This window comes from Nycticebus coucang, chromosome 18, assembly GCF_027406575.1.
Source record: "Nycticebus coucang isolate mNycCou1 chromosome 18, mNycCou1.pri, whole genome shotgun sequence".
NCBI lineage: Eukaryota > Metazoa > Chordata > Mammalia > Primates > Lorisidae > Nycticebus > Nycticebus coucang.
Genome location: NC_069797.1, coordinates 41,937,586 through 41,958,154, shown reverse-complemented (window position 1 = coordinate 41,958,154; position 20,569 = coordinate 41,937,586). Strand labels below are relative to the sequence as shown.

At 38.7% G+C, this 20,569-nt stretch overlaps 1 protein-coding gene across 1 annotated transcript in view; it reads left to right on the top strand.

Moving 5' to 3' along the window:
• Window positions 1–20,569, top strand: part of BRIP1 (BRCA1 interacting helicase 1) — a 246,786-nt gene that overhangs the window by 4,701 nt on the left and 221,516 nt on the right. The window contains exon 4 of the mRNA XM_053569091.1: window positions 1,974–2,147. Coding sequence (XP_053425066.1) covers window positions 1,974–2,147 — 174 coding nt within the window. The remainder of the gene's footprint in view (window positions 1–1,973; window positions 2,148–20,569) is intronic.

Genomic DNA, 20,569 nt, shown 5'->3' with positions numbered 1-20,569 from the left:
TTAGATGGCAGATAAGCAGAAATTTATTATAATATTATTTGTATGAATCCATTTTATTTCCCATAACTTTTACTTTATTTGCTAAGAAATGCCTATTAATATTTACTTTCATGAAATTATATAATTTATAAAATGAATCTGAAATATAAGCTTGGATCAATTTTAGTTACATGATTAGATGGCTTTCACCTAAAGTAATAGAAGAATTTAAAGTGAACCATGGTGTGCCTATGACATTTTATAAACTTTTGGCTATCCATTTTGAGTCTTATTGATGTTAACTTTTCAGGAAAATGAGATTACCCAGATTACCTGTTAATAACTTAAAATTTTAATGGCATATGTCTGGACAATAGAATTAGTAGAATTCTATTATGGGTAAACAGTGTTAGTACTATTTATTTTAAGAAGTAAATTATTCTGCTTTCTTGGGTATATGTGAATTGTATGTTTGTTTGCAGTGTAGACCTATGACAATTATATTTGAGCATCAAAATCACCTATTTTGTATTCATTTTGAATATTGATCTTCAAAGTACATTTCAAGTACTTCAAATGTACTTCGAAGATCATGTCAGTAATTTTTTATTGTTAATAATTTTTTTATGTCAGTAATTTTAATTTTTTTTTTTTTTTTGAGACAGATTCTAACTATGTCACCCTTGGTAGAGTGCTGTGGCATCACAGCTCACAGCAACCTCAAACTCTTGGGCTTAAGTGATTCTTTTGCCTCAGCCTCCCAAGTAGCTAGGACTACAGGTGCCCGCCACAATGCCTGGCTATTTTTTGTTGTTGTTGTTGTTGTTGTAGTTGTTGTTTGGCAGATCCCATGCCAGATTCAAACCCACCAGCCCCCCCATGTATGTGGTCGGTGCCCTAGCTGCTGAGCTACAGGCACTGAGCCTTTATTTTTACTTTTTAAAGCTTATAGTTTTTTCTAAATTTCAAAATATGAAGGTGGTATAAATGTTTTTGTGAAATGGATAGCTTTTATAATGCTTAGGTCAAGACTATTAGTGCACCTATCACCTGAATAGTGTTCACTGTACCTGTTAGGTAGGTTTTTACCCTCCTTGATTTCCGATGACTTCATATATCAGAACTGGTAATTCATCTTGGTAGGGAGCCTATGGCCTTGGGGCAACATGTGGTTTTATGGATCCTTAAGTGTGGTCTTTTGATTGAATCCAAATTTTACAAAGTATATATATATTTTTTGAAACAGAATCTCACTGTGTGGCCCTGGGTAGAGTGCTATGACATCATGATAGCTGACAGCAACCTCAAACTCTTGGACTCAAGCGATCTGCTTGCCTCAGTTTTTCTATTCTTAGTAGACACAGGGTCTTACTTGCTGAAGCTGGTCTCCCAACTCCTGAGCTCAAGCAATCTGCCCACCTTGGCTCCCAGAGTCTTAGGATTACAGGTGTGAGCTACCCCACACAGCCAAAACATATCCTTTTAACAGAGGCATTTGTTCTGTGAAGTTTGTATTTAATCAAGGGGCCACACTTGGGTATCTGGAAGGCCACATGTGGCGATAAGGCTGCAGGTTCTGCACCCCTATGAGAGAGCAGTAATTAAGAATATACTTTAAGTTTTTGTTTCAATCCTTTCCGCTTGATTTTTAAGTAAATCTCAATGTAAATGAATACTTGAGTGGTTGTGCTTTTATCATATTATATTATTAAGCTTTGATTATTAGATTTTTATAGATTGGGTAAATTGATAACTTCTCTATGAATGTTTCTGGCATAAGTATTTTCTCTTGTGTCATGATGCTGCAGATAGGGTGACCAGCTTGTCCAGCTTTGCCAGGTACTTTTTCCATTTTAGGTCTAAAAATCTTGCATCCTGGGAAACCTTCCATTCCTGAGTGAACTATGTTGGTTACTCATCCTAGCTGCATAGAATGATTAATATTTGTTTAATTAGATGTACTCTATAATAAATAGAAGTTCTCTTATTTTTAGGGAAGCCAGAGGATGAGGGGTTGAGTAAAAAGGCTGAAGAACCATTGTCATGTTGTTGTACATGCCATTCAAGGAATTTTGCAAATGATGACATGAACCAGGAAACTTCACATCATTTTAACAGTTCAAGTACACCACCTTCTGAAGGAAATGGTACTTCATCAGTTTGTCAAGGTAGCTTATATTTTGTCTGAGTCTGTTGATATTTGTAATAGAAGTCTTAATTATTACTGTTAGGAGACCTAATTTTTACAAATTTATACACTAATATAATTGATTGTATATCTCCACCTCATTTCTCTGGAATTATTTTATTTTAAGAGATAGGGTCTCAGGTGGCACCTGTGTCTCGGTGGGTAGGGCGCCGGCCCCATCGGGTTTGAGCCTGGCCCCGGCCAAACTGCAACAAAAAAACAGCCAGGAGTTGTGGCGAGTGCCTATAGTCCCAGCTACTTGGGAGGCTAAGGCAAGAGAATTGCCTAAGCCCAGGAGTTGGAGGTTGCTATGCAGGTTGCTATGAGCTGACACCACGGGACTCTACCCAGGGTGATAAAGTGAGACTCTGTCTCTAAAAAGAAAAAAAAGAGAGATAGGGTCTCACTCTTGTCACCAGGTGGGTGTGCAGTGCTGTGATTATAGCACATTGTAGCCTTAAACTCCTGGGCTCAAATGATCCTCTTATCTTAACCTCCCCAGTAACTGGGACTACAGGTACATGTCACTGCGCCTGGCTAGTTTTTTATTTTTATTTTTATTTTTTGTGGGGATGGGGTCTTAGTGTGTTGCCCAGGCTGATTTTGAACTCCTGACCTCAAGTGATCTTCTTGTGTAATCCCAAAGTGCTGGGATTACAGGCATGAGCCACCATGCCTGGCAGAAAATGAAGTTATTTGTAGTTGGTATTGTTAATTATTGTATATGTTAGAATTTTTTAAAACATAATGTTTGTATCTAAGATACAATCTTATTCATTCATTCTTGACTTGAGAATCCTACATGAGAATCAGGTATGCTTATGTATAATCCTTAAATAATTCTTATTTTATTATTTTTTTTTTTATTGAGACTCACTTTGTTGCCTTGGTAGGGTGATGTAGTGTTATAGCTCATAGCAACCTCAAACTCTTGGGCTCAAGTGATCCTCTTGCCTCAGCCTCCCTGGTAGCTGGGACTATAGGCACCTACCACAATGCCCAGCTATTGTTTGTTTGTTTTTTTTTAGCATGCTCAGGTCAGGTTCGAACCCACCAGCCCTGGTGCATGTGACTGGCGCCCTACCCACTGAGCTACAGGCACCCAGCCAATAATTCTTATTTTATTTTATTTTATTATTCTTTTTTTTTTTTTTTTATTAAATCATAGCTGTGTACATTGATATGATCATGGGGCATCATTCACTAGCTTCACAGACCGTTTACCAAGTTTCACATATACCCTTGTAAGATGCACCGCTGGTGTAATCCCACCAATCCCCTTCCCTCTACCCACCTTCCCCCTTCCCTCCCCTCCCTTTCCCCCTTCCCCCTATTCTTAGGTTGTAACTGGGTTATAGCTTTCATGTGAAAACCCTAAATTAGTCTCATAGTAGGGCTGAGTACATTGGGTACTTTTTCTTCCATTCTTGAGATACTTTACTAAGAAGAATATGTTCCAGCTCCATCCATGTAAACATGAAAGAGGTAAAGTCTCCGTCTTTCTTTAAGGCTGCATAATATTCCATGGTGTACATATACCACAGTTTATTAATCCATTCGTGGATCGATGGGCACCTGGGCTTCTTCCATGACTTAGCAAGTATGAATTGGGCTGCAATAAACATTCTGGTACAAATATCTTTGTTATGACGTGATTTTTGGTCTTATGGGTGTATGCCCAGTAGAGGAATTACAGGATTGAATGGCAGATCTATTTTTAGATCTCTAAGTGTTCTCCATATCTCTTTCCAAAAGGAATGTATTAATTTGCATTCCCACCAGCAGTGCAAAAGTGTTCCCTTTTCTCCACATCCGCGCCGACATCTCTGGTCTTGGGATTTTGTGATATAGGCTAGTCTCACTGGAGTTAGATGGTATCTCAAAGTAGTTTTGATTTGCATTTCTCTGATGATTAAAGATGATGAGCATTTTTTCATAAGTCTGAAGGCCGCACTCCTGTCTTCTTCAGAGAAGTTTCTCTTCAAATCCCTTGCCCAGCCTGTGATAGGATCCCTTGTTCTATTCTTGCTAATGCGTTTGAGTTCTCTGTGGATTCTGGCTATTAAACCTTTGTCGGAGACATAACCTGCAAATATCTTCTCCCATTCTGAGGGCTGTTTGCTTGCTTTACTTACTGTGTTCTTGGCTGTGCAGAAGCTTTTTAGTTTGATCAAGTCCCAGTAGTGTATTTTTGAAGCTGCTTCAATTGCCCGGGGGTTCCTCCTCATAAAATACTCGCCCCTCCCGATTTCTTCAAGGGTTTTCCCTGCACTCTCCTCTAGTATTTTTATAGTTTCATGTCTTAAGTTTAAATCTTTGATCCAGTGAGAGTCTGTCTTAGTTAATGGTGAAAGGTGTGGGTCAACTTTCAGTCTTTTACAGGTTGCCAGCCAGTTCACCCAGCACCATTTGTTAAATAGGGAATCTTCTCCCCACTGAATGTTTTTAATTGGCTTGTCAAAGATTAAATAACGGTAAGTAGCTGGATTCATCTCTTGATTCTCTATTCTATTCCAGACATCTACTTCTCTGTTTTTGTGCCAATACCATGCTGTTTTGATCACTATTGATTTGTAGTATAGTCTGAGGTCTGGTAGCGTAATTCCTCCTGCTTTGTTTTTATTTCTGAGTAATGGCTTGGCTATTTGAGGTTTTTTCTGATTCCATATAAAGCGAAGTATTGTTTTTTCCAGATCTTCAAAGTATGACAGTGGAGCTTTAATAGGGATTGCATTGAAATTATATATTGCTTTGGGTAGTATAGACATTTTAACTATGTTGATTCTTCCCAGCCATGAGCGTGGTATGTTTTTCCATTTGTTAATATTTTCAGATATTTCTTTTCTTAGAGTTTCATAGTTTTCTTTATAGAGATCTTTCACGTCCTTTGTTAGATAAATTCCCAAATATTTCATCTTCTTTGGCACTACTGTGAATGGGATAGAGTCCTTAACTGTTTTTTCAACTTGACAGTTGTTGGTATATATAAAGACTACCGATTTATGAATGTTGATTTTGTAACCTGAGATGCTGCTGTATTCCTTGATCACTTCTAAGAGTTTTGTAGTAGAGTCCCTAGTGTTTTCCAGATATACTATCATATCCGCAAAGAGTGAAAGTTTGATCTCTTCTGCCCCTATATGGATACCCTTGATCGCCTTTTCTTCCTTAATTGCAGTGGCTAAAACTTCCATTATAATGTTAAAAAGCAATGGAGACAATGGGCAGCCTTGTCTGGTTCCTGATCTGAGTGGAAATGATTCCAATTTAACTCCATTCAATATGATATTGGCTGTGGGTTTGCTGTAGATGGTCTCTATCAGTTTAAGAAATGTCCCTTCTATACCGATTTTCTTAAGTGTTCTGATCATGAAGGGATGCTGGATATTATCAAAAGCTTTTTCTGCATCGATTGAGAGAATCATATGGTCTTTGTTTTTTAATTTGTTTATGTGTTGGATTACATTTATAGATTTACGTATATTGAACCAGCCTTGAGATCCTGGGATAAAACCGACTTGGTCATGATGTATAATTTGTTTGATGTGTTGCTGGATTCTGTTTGTTAGGATCTTGTTGAATATTTTTGCATCTATATTCATTAGTGATATCGGTCTATAATTTTCTTTTCTTGTTGGGTCTTTCCCTGGTTTGGGGATCAGGATGATGTTTGCTTCATAGAACGTATTGGGTAGTCTTTCTTCTTTTTCTACCTTTTGGAACAGGTTAAGTAATATAGGTACTAATTCCTCTTTAAAGGTTTGGTAGAATTCAGACGTGAAACCATCTGGTCCTGGGCTTTTCTTTTTAGGGAGGTTTTGTATGGTTGATTCTATTTGCGAACTTGATATGGGCCTGTTCAACATTTCCACTTGATTCTGGCTAAGTCTTGGAAGGTGACGTGCTTCCAAGTATTGGTCAATTTCCTTCAGATTTTCATATTTCTGAGAATAAAGTTTCTTGTAATATTCATTAAGGATTTTTTGGATTTCTGAGGAGTCTGTTGTTATTTCGTCTTTGTTGTTTCTGATTGATGAGATTAGAGATTTTACTCTTTTTTTCCTGATTAGGTTGGCCAAAGGTTTATCTATTTTATTGACCTTTTCGAAAAACCAGCTTTTTGATTTATTGATCTGTTGTATTATTCTTTTGTTTTCAATTTCATTTAATTCTGCTCTAATTTTGGTTATTTCTTTTCTTCTACTGGGTTTGGGGTTGGAATGTTCTTCCTTTTCCAGTTGCTTGAGATGTCCCATTAAGTTGTTAACTTCCTCCCTTGCCATTTTCTTGAGGAAGGCTTGCAGTGCTATAAATTTCCCTCTTAGAACTACCTTTGCGGTGTCCCAGAGGGTCTGATAGTTCGTGTCTTCATTGTTGTTTTGTTCCAAAAAATTGGCAATTTCTTTCTTAATCTCATCTCTGACCCAGCTATCATTCAGCATAAGGTTATTTAACTTCCATGTTTTTGTATGAGTATGCAGATTCCTGTTGTTACTCAGCTCAAGTTTTATTCCATGGTGGTCCGAGAAGATGCATGGAATAATTTCTATTCCTTTAAATTTACTGAGGTTAGACTTGTGACCTAAGATGTGATCGATTTTGGAGTAAGTTCCATGGGCTGACGAGAAGTATGTGTATTCAGTTTTGTTGGGATGAAATGTTCTGTAGATGTATGCTAAATCCAAATGTTGGATGGTTAGATTTAAATCTAAGATTTCTTTGCTCAGCTTCTTGTTGGAGGATCGATCCAACACTGCCAAAGGAGTGTTGAAATCTCCGACGATTATGGAGCTGGAGGAAATCAAGTTGCTCATGTCTGTTAGAGTTTCTCTTATAAATTGAGGTGCATTCTGGTTGGGTGCATAGATATTAATAATTGAGATCTCATCATAGTGAGTATTACCCTTAACAAATATGAAGTGACCGTTCTTGTCCTTCCTTGCTTTTGTTGGTTTAAAGCCTATTGTATCTGCAAATAAAATTGCAACACCTGCTTTTTTCTGATTACCATTTGCCTGAAATATGGACGACCATCCTTTCACCCTGAGTCTGTATTTGTCTTGTAGGTTAAGATGTGACTCTTGTATGCAACAGATATCTGGCCTGAGTTTTTGTACCCAGTCAGCTAACCTATGCCTCTTTAGAGGACAGTTTAAGCCATTCACATTAATGGAGAATATTGATAAGTCTGGTGAAGTTTTCGGTATCGAGTTTTTCAAAAGTCCAGTGGGCATTTTTAATCCTTTCGCCAGTGTGGAAATTGGAGTTTGATCCGAAGTTTCTGAGTGAGTTTACTTTTGTGGTATAGGATTGGGTTGGTCATTATGGAGGATAGGTCTGAGACTATCCTGAAGAGCTGGTTTGGTTATGGCAAATTTCTTCAACATATGAATGTCATTAAAGTATTTAATTTCTCCATCATAAATGAAACTCAGTTTAGCTGGATACAAGATCCGGGGTTGAAAGTTATTTTGCTTTAGGAGATTAAAAGTCGGTGACCACTCTCTTCTGGCTTGAAAAGTTTCAGCAGAGAGATCTGCAGTCATTCTAATATTCTTGCCTTTGAAGGTAATGGTTTTCTTTCTCCTGGCAGCTTTGAGGATTTTCTCCTTTATATTAACTTTAGTGAAGTTAATTATGATATGCTTTGGGGATGTCTTATTGGGGTTGAGTCGTGCTGGGGTTCTGAAGCTGTCCGCTATCTGAATTTCAGAATCTCTAGGCATGTCTGGAAAATTGTCTTTCATAATTTCATGCAGAAGGGCCTCTGTGCCCAGCGAGAGAGTCTTCCTCTTTGAGAGTTTGGGAGCGTTCAAAGGCTTTATCTTCGATGTCAGAAATCCTTTCTTCTGCTTGCTCCATTCTGTTACTGAGGGATTCTACTGTATTTTTCATATCTTTGAGGGGTGCAAATTCTTGCTTCAGTGTGTCTAAGTCTTTGGTGGTTTTGTCTTTAAATTCGTTAAATTCTTGAGACAACTTTTGAATTTCTCCTCGAATTCCTAATTCCACTTTGTTAATGTTGTCTGCAATCCAAATTCTGAATTCGATTTCTGACATCTCAGCCAGTTGTTTATGAATGGGATCTTCAATCACATCTGCCGTATCTTTTCTTGGGGGGGGTTGATCTATTCTGGTTATTCATGTTACCAGAGTTTTTCCGCTGATTCCGCCCCATGGTTGTTTTACTCCCTCTGATTTTTTCCCCTGGGGCTTTGTCGAGGGCCTGTACAGTGTTGTGGTCCGAGAAACTGGGGCCCTGTCTGGTGTGGTGGGGCTAAATGGTTCTGCCTTGTTTTCAGCTGGTTTCTGTTCCACCCTAGTGAAACAGATACTTTGGATTGAAGTCTCAGCTGTGGAGAAATATCAGGAATTAAGTCACCCCGCCCCCCACCGGCAAACAATTGGAAAAGAAAAATCAAACCTTCCTACCACCATGCACCTAGGGCACCACCTGATTTGTCCTTAGGTGATTGGTTCGGTTCAAAAATGTCCAAATCAATTGTCTCAGTCTGCACCTGTCTCGGGTGAGAGAGTTTAAGAGGTCTCTGGGAACTGGATCACAGGGGTCTGGTGACTACTCTGGTGTGGCTTGCTCCAGTGCTGCGTGGAGTCAGGAGAAGCCACCCAGCCTATAAATCAGTCTGGGAAGGTTGCTGCCTCCTTCCCCACCTTTCACCACTTCACACCCAGTCACTGATAGCCCTGCAGTTGGCTGACCCAGTTGCCTGTAGTGAATCGGTACTCCAGGAGTTTGTAACTGGCTGAATCACAAGGAAGTCTGCCAGGCTGCCGCGCTCTGCCTCTCTCCAGCAGGAGGAGGTGAGGCCTGACAACCTCGGGCGCTAGATGAAGGTTGAGGGGTTTTCACTCAGGTCCAGTCTCACCCCTGAGTAATGTTACTGACAGAACAGAACAGAACAACTCTGCGTTTCCCCTGCAGAAGAGAAGCTGAATTGAGTTCCAAATCAGCTTGTCTTTGCTCTTGTATTGTCTATAGGCTGACGATCCCCTGAGGGCCAGGTGCGTCTTAGGTTTAGTAAAGCGGACCTCTGGGTCAGCCCCGCCCTGGGTGTTTCCCTGGTTTGCAAGTTTATGTTGCCTCAGGCAAACTCAGAGTCTCTGGTTGCCCCGGGAGACAGGGGGTGTGGCTTCAGAATATTCTGTAGTGAGCCATATTGCTAGGAAAAGAGGGCTGCTGCCTTATGGCTCAGGGAACCGTTGCTCCGGTGTAGCTCCCCTCCGGCCTCTCTCCGCTCCGTACCCCGGAGTCTGTACCGACAGGCTGCAGCCCAGCACTGTCTACACCCCTCGAGCAATCGCCCAAGAGTCTGGACCCCTGGGGGACAGGCCTCCAGACCTTGGAGCGAGAGCAGAGGGGAGCGCGGGGATTGCTGGAAGCCTGGGGTTGCGGGCAGAGAACACAGACAGCTTTACACAGTTTTATGCCTGGCTGTATTATCACCAAAAGACGGCTGTCGCACTGTGCCTCAGGGAACTGCCACTCCGGTGCAGTCCCCTCTCCACCGAGCGACCGGGACTGGCTTCCAGACCCCAGTGTGAGCGAAGGAGAGCGCTGGGAGCTCAGAATTCCAGGTAGAGACCATATACAGTTTATACAGTTTTATGCCTGGCAGGAGGACGCCGTGGCACCCCAGTAGGGGAGGTAGGTCCAGTTTTTAGAGGGTCTCTCCCGTGGAGTGTAGTGGGAGGACCTTTGAACTCTGCCCGTTTGTTTGTGGGGCACTCTGAGCCGTTCTCATGGGGGAGGGGACTCCCGTCCTGTTGGTGATGGATTTTGTACCTTTTGTTTGTATCCTTGTGGTCGCAGCTCACCTCAGCGGGGTTGACGTGCATTCTACAACCTTCTCTCTTAGTGCAGCTCAAATCCACCAGGTTACTTGCTGAATTTTTGTCCTTTAACTCTCCTTCTGAACAGGAGCCTCTGTGGAAAGCTGGCTTCAGTCAGCCATCTTGTCTCTTCCCCCCAATAATTCTTATTTTAAAGAAGATTATTAATAATATATTTTTTAAAATACTTACGATTTTAGCTATATGGAAAGGATTGACTATTATTTACCTAAGACTGAAATCTAGGGACCATCCTGGACACATTGCTCTTCCTTATTTCTTCATGCAAATTTTCATTCCATTGATACCCTCCACAGTCCAAAACACTCATTTGCTTAGAACATCCAAAAAACTTTTCCTGCTTTTACTTATACTATGCTTTTAACTATTTATTGGCAGAGAGAAAGAGTTTACCATCATTAACGTAAGTCTAAATCATATCCACTTCCTAAAAATCAAGGAATGAAGTCAGTTTTCTCTGAAGCACATGACTATATAGAGGAGGGTAGTTGCTTGCACTTGACTATGATTCTTTTAGGAATGAGGAAAAGGAGGTGAAATAGTTGTTGGATAGGTAACCAATAGTATTGTCTACATTGTTGTCACCCTTAGACTATTTTGGCTTTCTTATTATTCCCTCAAACAGTCTGCTTTGTCTTTCCTCAGACCCTTTGTTTGTATTTTTGTGTCTTCTGAGCGAAGTTTCATCTTCAACTTGTTAACCTTCTCTTCCTCAGCTTAAATGTCACTTCCTTTGGGTATCCATCTCTGATTTTTCTGTGAGACTAGAAGTGATGTCCCTATTATATTCCATCATATCATTTTGTACATTTTCTTTATAACACTTGTCACAGTTTGTATTATACATATTTGTATCTATGTGGATCTTTTATTAATCTCTGTTGGAACAATTTCAGTTTGTATACCGTCGATCCCTAGAACCTAGAAGAGTGCCTGACATATAGTAGGTGCTAAATTAATATTTGTTATGAATGAATGGGATTAATTTTGAGCTAATTATAAGAACTCTGGGCGGCACCTGTGGCTCAGTGAGTAGGGCGCCGGCCCCATATGCTGAGGGTGGCGGGTTCAAACCCAGCCCTGGCCAAACTGCAACAAAAAAATAGCCGGGCATTGTGGCGGGCTCCTGTAGTCCCAGCTGCTCGGGAGGCTGAGGCAAGAGAATGGCGTAAGCCCAAGAGTTAGAGGTTGCTGTGAGCCGTGTGATGCCATGGCACTCTACCCGAGGGCGGTACAGTGAGACTCTGTCTCTATGTATAATATTTATGTATGTTAATGTATATGTATGTATAATATTTACATACAACCTATTTATTTATTTATTGAGACAGGGCCTCACTGTGTAGCCCAAGCTAGAATGCAGTGGCCCTATTACAGCTCACTGTAACCTCAATCTCCTGGGCTCCTCAGCATCCTCAGTAGCTGGGACTGCAGGTCCATGCCACCTTCCCCAGCTAATTTTTTCAATTTTTTTGTGAACATGGAGTCTCACCATGTTGCCTAGACTTGTCTCAAACTCCTGTCTTCTTTCCTGGCAACATGAAATAACAGTCCAGAGTAACCCCTTCTAGGGATTGTGAAGTAGCTACAGCAGAGGATTCCTCCTATAAAGAGATGTTAGAAATGACAGAAGGGGAATTTAAAATACAGATGATGAAAACAATGAAGGAAATCATTGAGAAAGTGGAAAATAACCAAAAGGAAATGCAAAAACAGAATCAAATAAGAGATGAACAATATGAGGAAAATAGAAAGGATATAGCAAAAAAATAAAACAAAACAAAAAACCAGTACCCAAAACCAAACAACCAAACAGTAAATACATCCTGCTGAGTATTGTCTGGGCAATAGGTGATCTTCTGAGGTATAAGATGTTGATCACAGGGCGGCGCCTGTGGCTCAGTGAGTAGGGCGCTGGCCCCATATGCTGAGGGTACGGGGTTCAAACCCAGCCTCGGCCAAACTGCAACCAAAAAATAGCCAGGCGTTATGGCGGGCGCCTGTAGTCCCAGCTGCTCGGAAGGCTGAGGCAAGAGAATCGCGTAAGCCCAAGAGTTAGAGGTTGCTGTGAGCCGTGTGACGCCACAGCACTCTACCCGAGGGCGGTACAGGGAGACTCTGTCTCTACAAAAAAAAAAAAAAAAAGATGTTGATCACAATATTAATAACAGCTGTTTGAGATGGAGCCTGGAGGGCTCTGCTGGTCTCTCAGACCCTGTAGGCTTGGGAGCCCAAATGTCTCCTTAGCCCACTTAAGAGACACTCCAATAAATTCCTCCTATAAAGAAATGTTAGAAATGACAGAAGGGGAATTTAAAATACAGATGATGAAAACAATGAAGGAAATTGTTGAGAACGTAGAAAATAGCCAAAAGGAAATCCAAAAACATTATCAAATAAGAGATGAACGATATGAGGAATATAGAAAGGATATAGTAGAGCTCAAGGAACTGAAGCGGTCAATTAGGGAACTTAAGGATATAATAGAAAGTATCAACAACAAATTAGACCATGCAGAAGAAAGAATCTCAGAGGTAGAGGATAAAGCTCTTGAGATTACTCTGATAGTTAAAGAGGCAGAAAAGAAGAAAGAGAAAGTAGAACATTCACTGGCAGAATTATGGGACCCTATGAAGCATTCAAACGAGTTATAGGTATCCCTGAGGGGGAAGAAGAATGCCCCAGAGGAATGGAAGCCATTCTAGAGAATATTATAATGAAAACTTCCCAAATATCACCAAAGATTTTGACATACTCCTTTCAGAGGGATATCCGTCCTCTGGTTGCCTCAACTCAAATAGGGCTTCTCCAAGGCACATTGTGATGAAACTAAAGTCAGGACAAAAGAAAAGATTTTGCAAGCTGCCAGGAGTAAGTGCCAACTGACCTACAGGGGCAAATCTATCAGGGTGATCATGGACTTCTCTAATGAAACTTTTCAAGCCAGAAGACAATGGTCATCTATCTTTAATTTCCTTAAACAGAACAATTTCCAGCCCAGAATTCTATATCTCGCTAAGTTAAGCTTTAAAATTGATGGAGAAATCAAATCTTTTATTGATATGCAAACATTGAGGAAATTCGCCACAACAAGGCCAGCTTTACAGGCAATACTTCAGCCTATTCTACACACTGACCATCACAATGGACCTTCAGCAAAGTAAACATCCAGAAATTAAAGGACAGAACCTAGTTTCCACAATGATGTAAAAGACAAAACTAAGCAATGGACTTTCACAAAATAAGCTGAATAGATCACTACCACACTTATCAATTATCTCAATAAATGTTAATGGCTTGAATTCCCCACTGAAAAGGCATAGATTGGCTGATTGGATTAAAAAACACAAGCCATCTGTTTGCTGTCTGCAGGAAATACACCTCACATCAAAAGACAAATTAAAACTCAGAGTTTTAGGGTTGGCAGTCAGTTTTTCAGGCTAACGGAATTCAGAAGAAAAGAGGGGTTGCATTCTTATTTTCAGATACATGTAGATGTATAGCAATCAAAGTCAAAAAAGACAATGATGGTCACTTCATCTTGGTCAAGGGAAAATTACAACAAGAAGACATTTCAATTTTAAATATTTATGCACCCAATTTAAATGCTCCCAGATTCTTGAAACAGACTTTGCTTAGTCTGAGCAATATGATATCCTATAACACTATAATAACAGGGGACTTTAACACCCCTCTCTCAGAGCTGGGAAGATTCTCTAAACAGAAATTAAACAAAGATATTAGAGATTTAAATGAGACCCTAGAACAACTGTGCTTGATAGATGTATATAGAACACTCCATCCCAAAGATAAAGAATATATATTCTTCTCATCATCCTATGGAACATTCTCCAAAATTGATCATATCCTAGGACACAAAACAAACCTCAACAGAATCAACAGAATTGAAATTCTACCTGGCATCTTCTCAGATTACAAGGCACTAAAAGTGGAACTCAATTCCAACAAAAATGTTCAGCCTCTCACAAACGCATGGAAGTTAAACAACCTTATGCTGAATGACAGTTGGGTGCAGGAAGAAATAAAAAAGGAAATCATTAACTTTCTTAAGCATAACAACAATGAAGACACAAGCTACCAAAACCTATGGGATACAGCAAAAGCAGTCCTGAGAGGAAAACCTATCACTTTAGAAGCCTACATTCGAAAAACAGAGAGCGTATTAACAAACTTACAAGCCATCTGATGAAACTGGAAAAAGAAGAAAAATCTAAGCCTAAACCCAGCAGAAGAAAAGAAATATCCAAAATTAAATCAGACATTAATGAAATTGAAAACAAAAGAATCATTCAGAAAATTAATAAAACAAGAAGTTGGTTTTTTTGAAAAAATAAATGAAATAGATAAACCTTTGGCCAGTCTAACTGGAAATAAAAAAGTAAAATCTCTAGTAACCTCCATCAGAAATGATAAAGGGGAAATAACAGATGCCACAGAGATACAAGAGATTATTTCTGAATACTACCGGAAACTTTATGCCCAGAAATTTGACAATGTGAAGGAAATGGATCAATATTTGGAATTACGCCCTCTCCCTAGACTCAGCCCAGATGAAACAGATCTCCTGAACAGACCAATTTCAAGCACTGAGATCAAAGAAACTAAAAAGTCTCCCAACAAAAAAATGCCCTGGTCCGGATGGCTTCACACTAGAATTTTATCAAACCTTCAAAGAAGAGCTTATTCCTATATTGCAGAAATTATTCCAAAAGATTGAGGAGGAAGGAATCTTCCCTAACACGTTCTATGAAGCAAACATCACCCTGATACCAAAACCAGGAAAAGACCCATCTAAAAAGGAGAATTTCAGACCAATTTCACTAGTGAATATAAATGCAAAAATTCTCAACAAAATCTTAGCCAATAGATTATAGCTTATCAACAAAAAAATCATACATCATGATCAAGTAGGTTTCATCCCAGGGATGCAAGTCTGGTTTAATATACACAAGTCTATAAATGTTATTCACCGTATCAACAGAAGTAAAACCAAAGACTATACGATCCTCTCAATAGATGCAGAAAAAGTATTTGATAAAATCCAGCATCCTTTTCTAATTAGAACACTGAGGAGTATAGGCATAGGTGGCACATTTCTTAAACTGATTGAAGCTATCTATGACAAACCCACAGCTAATATTTTACTGAATGGAGTAAAAATGAAAGCTTTTCCTCTTAGAACTGGAACCAGACAAGGTTGTCCTCTGTCACCATTACTATTCAACATAGTGCTGAAAGTTCTAGCCAATACAATTAGGCAAGACAAGGAAATAAAGGGAATCCAAATGGGAGCAGAGGAGGTCAAACTCTTGATCTTTGCTGATGATATGATCTTATTTATACTTAGAGAACCCTAAAGACTCAACCACAAAACTCCTGGAAGTCATTAAAAAATACAGTAATGTTTCGGGATATAAAATCAATGTCCACAAGTCAGTTGCTTTGGTATATGCCAACAACAGCTAAGATGAGAGGTTAATTAAAGACACAACTCCCTGCACCATAGCCCCAAAGAAAATGAAATACTTAGGAATATACCTAACAAAAGAGGTGAAGGACCTCTATAAAGAAAATTATGAAACCCCTAAGAAAGGAAATAGCAGAGGACTTTAACAAATTGAAGAACATAGCATGCTCATGGTTGGGAAGAATTAACATTGTTAAAATGTCTATACTTCCCAGAGCAATTTACTGATTCAACGCCATTCCTATTAAAATACCAACATCCTATTTTCAAGACTTGGAAAAAGTGATTCTGCGTTTTGTATGGACTCAGAAAAAACCCTGTATAGCTAAGGCAGTTTTTAGTAATAAAAACAAAGCTGGGGGTATCACCATACCAGATTTTAGGCTGTACTATAAGGCCATAGTGGTCAAGATAGCATGGTACTGGCACAAAAATAGAGACATAGACATTTGGAATCATACAGAAAACCAGGAAATGAAACCAGCAACTTATAGCCACCTAATCTTCGATAAACCTAACAAGAATGTCCACTGGGGGAAAGATTCTCTATTCAATAAATGGTGCTGGGAGAATTGGATATCCACATGTAAAAGACTGAAACTGGACCTGCACCTTTCTCCACTCACAAAAATTGATTCAAGATGGATAAGGGACTTAAATTTAAGGCATGAAACAATAAAAATCCTCAAAGAAAGAATAGGAAAAACACTGGAAGATACCGGCCGGGCAAAGACTTTATGAAGAAGACTGCAATGGCAATAGCAACAACAGCAACAATAAACAAATGGGATTTAATTAAATTGAAAGCTTCTGTAGAGCCAAGGAGATAACAACCAAAGCAAATAGACAACCTACCCAATGGGAAAGGATATTTGCATATTTTGAATCAGACAAAAGCTTAGTAACTAGAATCTATACAGAACTTCAATTAATCCATAAGAAAAAAACCAACAATCCCATACATCAATGGGGAAGAGAGATGAATAGAACCTTCTCTAAAGAAGACAGACAAAAGGCCAGCAAACACATGAGAAAATGCTCATCATCCCTAATTATTAGAGAAATGCAAATTAAAACCACCTGAGATATCATCTAACCCCAGCGAGAATGGCCTATATCACAAAATCTCAAAACTGTAGATGCTGGAGCAGATGTGGAGAGAAAGGAACACTTTTACACTGCTGGTGGGACTGCAAACGAATACAACCTTTTTGGAGGGAAGTACGGAGAAACCTTAAAGAACTCAACCTAGACCTCCCATTTGATCCTGCAATCCCATTACTGGATATCTATGCAGAAGGAAAAAAAAACCTTTTATTATAAAGATAATTGTACTAGGCTGTTTATTACAGCCCAATTTACAATTGCTAAAATGTGGAAACAGCCTAAATGCCCTTCAACCCAGGAATGGATTGGTAAGCTGTGGGTATATGTATATCATGGAATATTGTTCAGCTTTAAAAAAAAAATAGAGATTTTGCAGCATTTGTACTAACCTGGATGGAGGTGGAACACGTTATCCTTAGTGAAGCATCACAGGAATGGAGAAGTATACATCCTATGTATTCAACTTTGATTTAAGGACAATTAATGACAATTAATGACCTCGTGGGGCATGGGGGAAGGGGTGAGCAAACAGAGATAGAGGGAGGGAGTGAGGGTAAGGAAAAGGAAAAAAAAAAAGAAAAAAATAGTGACTAATTCTCATATAAATTGGATTTGATTTTGACTAAAGTACATTACTTAAACATTAATTTTTACTTCAACTTGTTAATATGTTGTTTAGGATACAGGATACTGCATCCTCATTTATAAGTGAATTATGTTTGTAATTTCTCCTTTATAATAATATATTTTTTTGTAATTCCAATATCAGGTATATCCAGATTAAGTAGAATGATTTTGAAGTATTTCTTTTTCTGTTGTCTATAAGATTTGGCATGATCTGTTTTTTGAAATTATCTTTTATCTTTATTTATAAATATTAGTTGTCTATTCTTTGATACTTTGGGAAAAAAATAATAAGTAGTTAATTGATGACTCCATACTGAACCTCAGAGTCAAAGCATTCTGTATTAGACATACTCTTATTTGACAATGTGAATGTTACTTTCTTTGCATTACTATTATTATTATTGCTTAATACTTCATTGCAGCAATCGTCTGATTTCTTTTTTGAATGTATTTGTCTTTGTTCGTTCTTTGCGAGGTGTTTGTCTCTGGTCCCCATCTTAAACATTGTTATTGTTGTTAAAGTTTAAACCTTCTTAATTTTGTGAAGGCAAAAAGTGGAAGTCTAATGAACACATGTATATGTGAAAATAAAAAAAATAATAATTTAAAAAAACCCCTCAGTGGTAGCACCACACATGTAAGAGAATGATAACATTTTTTTTTTTTTTTTTTGTGGTTTTTTGGCCAGAGCTAGGTTTGAACCCACCACCTCCGGCATATGGGACTGGTGCCCTACTCCTTGAGCCACAGGCGCCACCCGAATGATAACATTTTTAAAAAACTAGAAATCTCAAGTGATAACAAAAGCATCGAACAATTTTCATATACTACTGCACAGGGTGGGAGAGTAATGAGTAGGGATATAAAGATTGGTTCAACCATGTTGGAAAATGTTGGCAGTATCTATTATAGCTGAACATATATATAGTTTATAATCAGCAATTGCATCCCTAGGTTTGTATCTAATAGAAAATACTGAACCTATTTGTACACATATAAAAAACAAGAATGTTCATAATAGCATTATTTTTAAAATAATAGAAACAACCTAAATGCCTAACAAATGTAGATTAGACTAATAAATTGTGGTATATTTATACAAGGAAATAATACAAGGTTGATGCAAAAGTAATTGCAATTTTGTACCATGATTTTTAAATCATTATAACTAGGCTCAACCACATCTTTATTAATAAAAATAGGAACCGTTACAGTCAACACAATGTTGCCTACAAGAAATAAGTTTGTTTCTTCCTGTAGTATAAAAATTGAGGGGCGGTGCCTGTGGCTCAAAGGAGTAGGGTGCTGACCCCATATGCCAGAGGCGGTGGGTTCAAATCCAGCCCTGGCCAAAAACGGCAAAAAAAAAAAAAAATAAATAAATAAATAAAAATTGAGAAATTCTTGGAGAGCGTTTTCTGGCTGGCAACTTCAAGGCTCTTGGCTCCTTTGCAAACCTTCTTGAATCACCACTGAGCTATACGTTTGTTAGCAGACTCAGCCAAATGCATTGATGATGTTGCAAGTTGTCTCCGCAGCTTTATGACCCATTTCAAACGTGAATAAGAAAATTGCTCAAATTCACTTTTTGTCTAACATCATTTCCATAGCCCAAAATAAATATAAAATAAATGCCAACTAGTAAGTATTAGCAAAAAAAAGCAAGTAATGCACATAAAGATGATGTATAATGTAAGCACATTTAAGAACGTATTCCAGTATCAAACAGCAAATTTCAACAATGCAGAAACTGCAATTACTTTTGTCCCAACCTCACAGAAATAGTAAGTACTATTATATGCAGCAACATGTATGAATCTCACAAATACAATGTCAAGCAAGAGAAGACAGACAAAAGAGTACATATATAGTTCTACTTCTCTAAAAAGGCAAACTTATCAATGGTGACAGCAGGGCAATAGTTACCTATAGAATGAAGGGAAAATAACTGGAAAAGAGCATGAGAAGGGCCTGTGGGGTGTTGGTAATGTCTGTTTACTTCATAAAAATTCATCAAGCTATTAGGATTTGCATTTTTCTGTATTTAGGTTATATATTACTAAAGAATTTACTTATAAAGAGGGTATCAGAAAACAATCCGTATTTATCCCTTTTACACTATTTTTAAATACCCTGCCTCACAATAATGTTAGAATTCGAGTTGTATATATATGGGCTACTGATTTTTGACAAAGGCCATGCAATGAATAAAGAATAGCCTTTTCAGGCTGGGCACAGTGGCCTACACCTGTAATCCTAGCACTCTGGGAGGCTGAGGTGGGTGGATTGCCCCTGAACTCATAGGTTCAAGACCAGCCTGAGCAAGAATGAGACCTCATTTCTAAAAATAGCCAGGTGTTGTGGCAGGCACCTGTAGTCCTAGCTACTTAGGAGGCTGAGGCAGGAGAATCACTTGATCCCAGGAGTTTGAGGTTACTGTGAGCTGTGACACCACAGCACTCTACCTAGGGCAACAAAGTGAGACTCTGTCTCAAATTAAAAAAAAAAAGAAAAGTACTGAATGAGTAGATACACATATACAAAAAATGAACTTGGATCCACACTTCATACCTTGTACACAAATTAACTCAATATAGATCTTAAACCTAAATGCAAAACCTGAAACTATATCTGACAAAAGACTTATATTCAAAATATTTAAATAATTCATCAAAATTTAACAATAGGCTGGGTGCCTATAGTTCAAGCTGCTAAGGCACCAACCACGTACACCAGAGGTAGTGGGTTCAAATTCAGCCTGGGCCTGCCAAAACAACAATGACAACTACAACCAAAAAAATAGCCAGGCATTGTGGTGGGTGCCTGTAGTCCCAGTTTACTTGGGAGGCTGAGGCAAGAGAATCGCTTGAGCCCAGGAGTTGGAGGTTGCTGTGAGCTGTGATGCGATGGCACTTCCAGGGCAACAGTTTGAGGCTCTGTGTCAAAAAAAAAAAAAGTAACAATAAATAAACAACCCAATATAGACAGGATCTTAACTATGTTGTCCAGATAATTCTTGAACTCCTGGGCTCAAGCAGTCCTTCCGTTTAAGACCTCCAAGGGGTAAGCTGGGATGACCAGCATGACCCATCATGCCCAGCTAAATGGACATATCATCGAAGAAGATAGATGGTCAGATTCAAGCTTACTTCTTAGGGGAAAAAAAAGATACATGAATGGATAGTAAGCACATGAAAAGATATTCAACATTCAAATCATGAGGGAAATGCAAATTAAAACCAAAAAGAGATACTATTGCATGCCTATTAGAATGGCTACAAACATTGTGGCAAGGATATGAAAAAACT